The 2,249-nt window shown below is 56.1% G+C and overlaps 2 protein-coding genes across 2 annotated transcripts in view; both read left to right on the top strand.

Annotated features, from left to right (window-relative positions):
* The first annotated feature begins 278 nt into the window (after positions 1–278).
* Positions 279–2,249, top strand: part of LOC128889223 (uncharacterized) — a 240,123-nt gene continuing 238,152 nt past the window's right edge. Inside the window, exon 1 of the mRNA XM_054146674.1 lies at positions 279–439. The gene's annotated coding sequence lies outside the window, so the exon portion shown is untranslated. The remainder of the gene's footprint in view (positions 440–2,249) is intronic.
* LOC128889604 (uncharacterized) lies at positions 720–1,291 on the top strand. Its single transcript, XM_054147337.1, has 2 exons — positions 720–1,066; positions 1,144–1,291. Exons 1-2 carry the CDS (start codon positions 720–722, stop codon positions 1,289–1,291), a joined length of 495 nt encoding a protein of 164 aa, XP_054003312.1.

Raw genomic sequence — 2,249 nt, 5'->3', positions numbered from 1 at the left:
TCGCCGACTGTCAGCAGGGCCGCCGAGCATGGGCGGGGGGGGGGGGGGGCCTGCCCCCCCCCCCCCTCTTTTTTGGAATATGCCCGGCGCTTGTGCCGCGGGCGGCCGTTGGCCCCATAGCGGCATATTTCCCTATGGGTCGGGGAACAGAATACGCCCATAGTAATCCCTGCTTGTCGTAAGAGGTATTGGTGGGGAGGTATTCACTCCCCACCGGAGATGGCACTCCTGCCTTCGTTGAGGGGGAGAGGCGCGGGGGGGGGACACCGGTAGCGTAGGTACGAGATCCCGGTGCCCCTCCCCAACGCGCCGAGCCGGCCACCGTGAGGTTTTAGTATTTCCTTTGATGTCAAATCAAGGGGCGAGTCCCACACTACCCCCTCCATATGAGGGGGTGTGCGTAAATGCATTTCCTCACGTAAAAACGAAAAAAAAAACGGTATCGAATGGTGGGAGGTGCACCGTGGGGTCCCACAGAGCTCGGTTTGAGGCACGTTGTTGTGGGACCTCGGCTACGATGCGGTCCTGCGGGCCTCGCTTCCCGACGGCGCCAGACTTGTCTGCTTTGCAGACGTCACGTTAGTGGTCGCCGTCGGGAGCACTTTTGAGGGGACCATCAGCCGTGCAGAGATGGTGGTCGCAAGGATCCTCGGGCTATGCCCTCGTGTGACCCCTGAAAAGACCGAGGCTATATGGTTTCATGGCGGGCCTCGGACGCGATGCCCAGCTGGCGCATTATACAACTCCTGCGCCGGCTGGAGAGGCGAATGGCCATAAGGGTTATCCGCGGGTACCGCACCATCTCCTACGTGGCGGCGCAGGCTCTGGCGGGTGAAATACCCTTCGAACTGCAGGCGGCTACACACGTGTTAGTCTATGCGTGCGTGCAGGCTACCCGCCTCGTTCGGAGGACTCCGCCTGAGCCAGAGTCGGAGACGGTCGAGGAATTCGAACGCCAGGCCTGGCGACTGGCGCTCGCGAATTGGCGACTGGAACTAAGCTCCCACGCCGGCGAGCGCGTCGCCGGGGCCCTCCTGCCGCACCTCAAAAAGTGGCGGGAGAGGCGGCAAGGAAGGCTCACCTACCCGGCGACGCAGGTATTCACCGGACATGGCTGCTTCGGTGTCTACCTGTGTCGCATAGGGAAGGAAGTGGCGGCAGCCCGCCACCACTCGCCAGTGGCGAGGAGGAGGACTCGGCGCAGCACAGCTGGAGGAATGCCCCGCCCTTTCAGCGCAGCGTCGAGTCCTACGGGCCCAAATCGGGCATCACCTCTCGTTCCCAGCAGTAGTTGGAGCCATCCTGGAGAGCGAGACGAACTGGAGGGCGGTGGTCTCCTTCTGCGAAGAGGTTATCTCGCAGGCCGCAGAGCGGGATCGGGAGTTCACCGATCTCGCTCGATGGAACCGGGGGAGGCGGCGACCTGGTTAAGGTCGTGTCGTCGGGCCCCCGGACTAATGATGTTAGCTGGCGCCGGGGACGGTTGTAGACAACCTCTGCCGCCAGGTGATCACCGAGGATGAATGGTGACAGGATAAGGGGGACGGCAAGCTCAATGCCGATACCCCTGACAGTCGCGCTACCCGGAACGGGGACCCTGGGTATGCTAGAAATGCGGTCGCCGAGATGTAGCGTTGCGGGGCGCGGCCTCCCTGCACCGCAGATTAGCGGGTTAACCTGCTCGGAGTGGGTTATTAGTAGAAGACATCCTAGACATTCAGACAAGTCAAACATATGTGAACTTACAGGCAATATTCAAATCAAATGAAATTAGATTGTTTAAAATGTACGAGTATATAATTAATGTAGGACACACACGTTCCAAGGCAAGACTGACGAATGTTTTTCATTCGCTCGGTAGTCACAGTTGTTAGTGTTGGAATTCCCACAAAACTGATAACATGTCCGGCCAAAATAGGGATTCCTGCAAGTGACTATTTATGCCAATACATGTACTATTCGTCCGCAAGAAAAGGGCTAGACAAATGTTTACGTCCCCGTTCTGCTACAGAGGTACAGTAAACGAGAAGTAAATACGAGTAGTAAATACGAGTAAATGTAAGCACTTGCATGACCTTCTTCTCGCGGATGGACAGTAGAGTAGAAAACAGACAATATTGAAATTAAATCATTTTTTGGAAAAAAATTTAACCGACTTCGAAAAAGTTGCAGTGAAAAGTATGAAATAATTTGTAGTTAATTTATATGAATACGCACTAGCTCTAGATATAATTGCTTAAAAGTATGGG

Source organism: Hylaeus anthracinus, unplaced genomic scaffold (genome assembly GCF_026225885.1).
Source record: "Hylaeus anthracinus isolate JK02 unplaced genomic scaffold, UHH_iyHylAnth1.0_haploid 11997, whole genome shotgun sequence".
NCBI lineage: Eukaryota > Metazoa > Arthropoda > Insecta > Hymenoptera > Colletidae > Hylaeus > Hylaeus anthracinus.
Note: the sequence above shows the minus strand (reverse complement) of the source record. Positions and strands in the feature narration are given on the sequence as shown.

Excerpts from the sequence above, each read along its gene's own strand:
- LOC128889604 (XM_054147337.1), top strand. The coding sequence starts at position 720 with ATGCCCAGCTGGCGCATTATACAACTCCTGCGCCGGCTGGAGAGGCGA. Across the intron at positions 1,067-1,143 it reads AAAAAGTGGCGGGAGAGGCG|GGAAGGAAGTGGCGGCAGCC; the intron begins GCAAGGAAGGCT and ends TGTGTCGCATAG.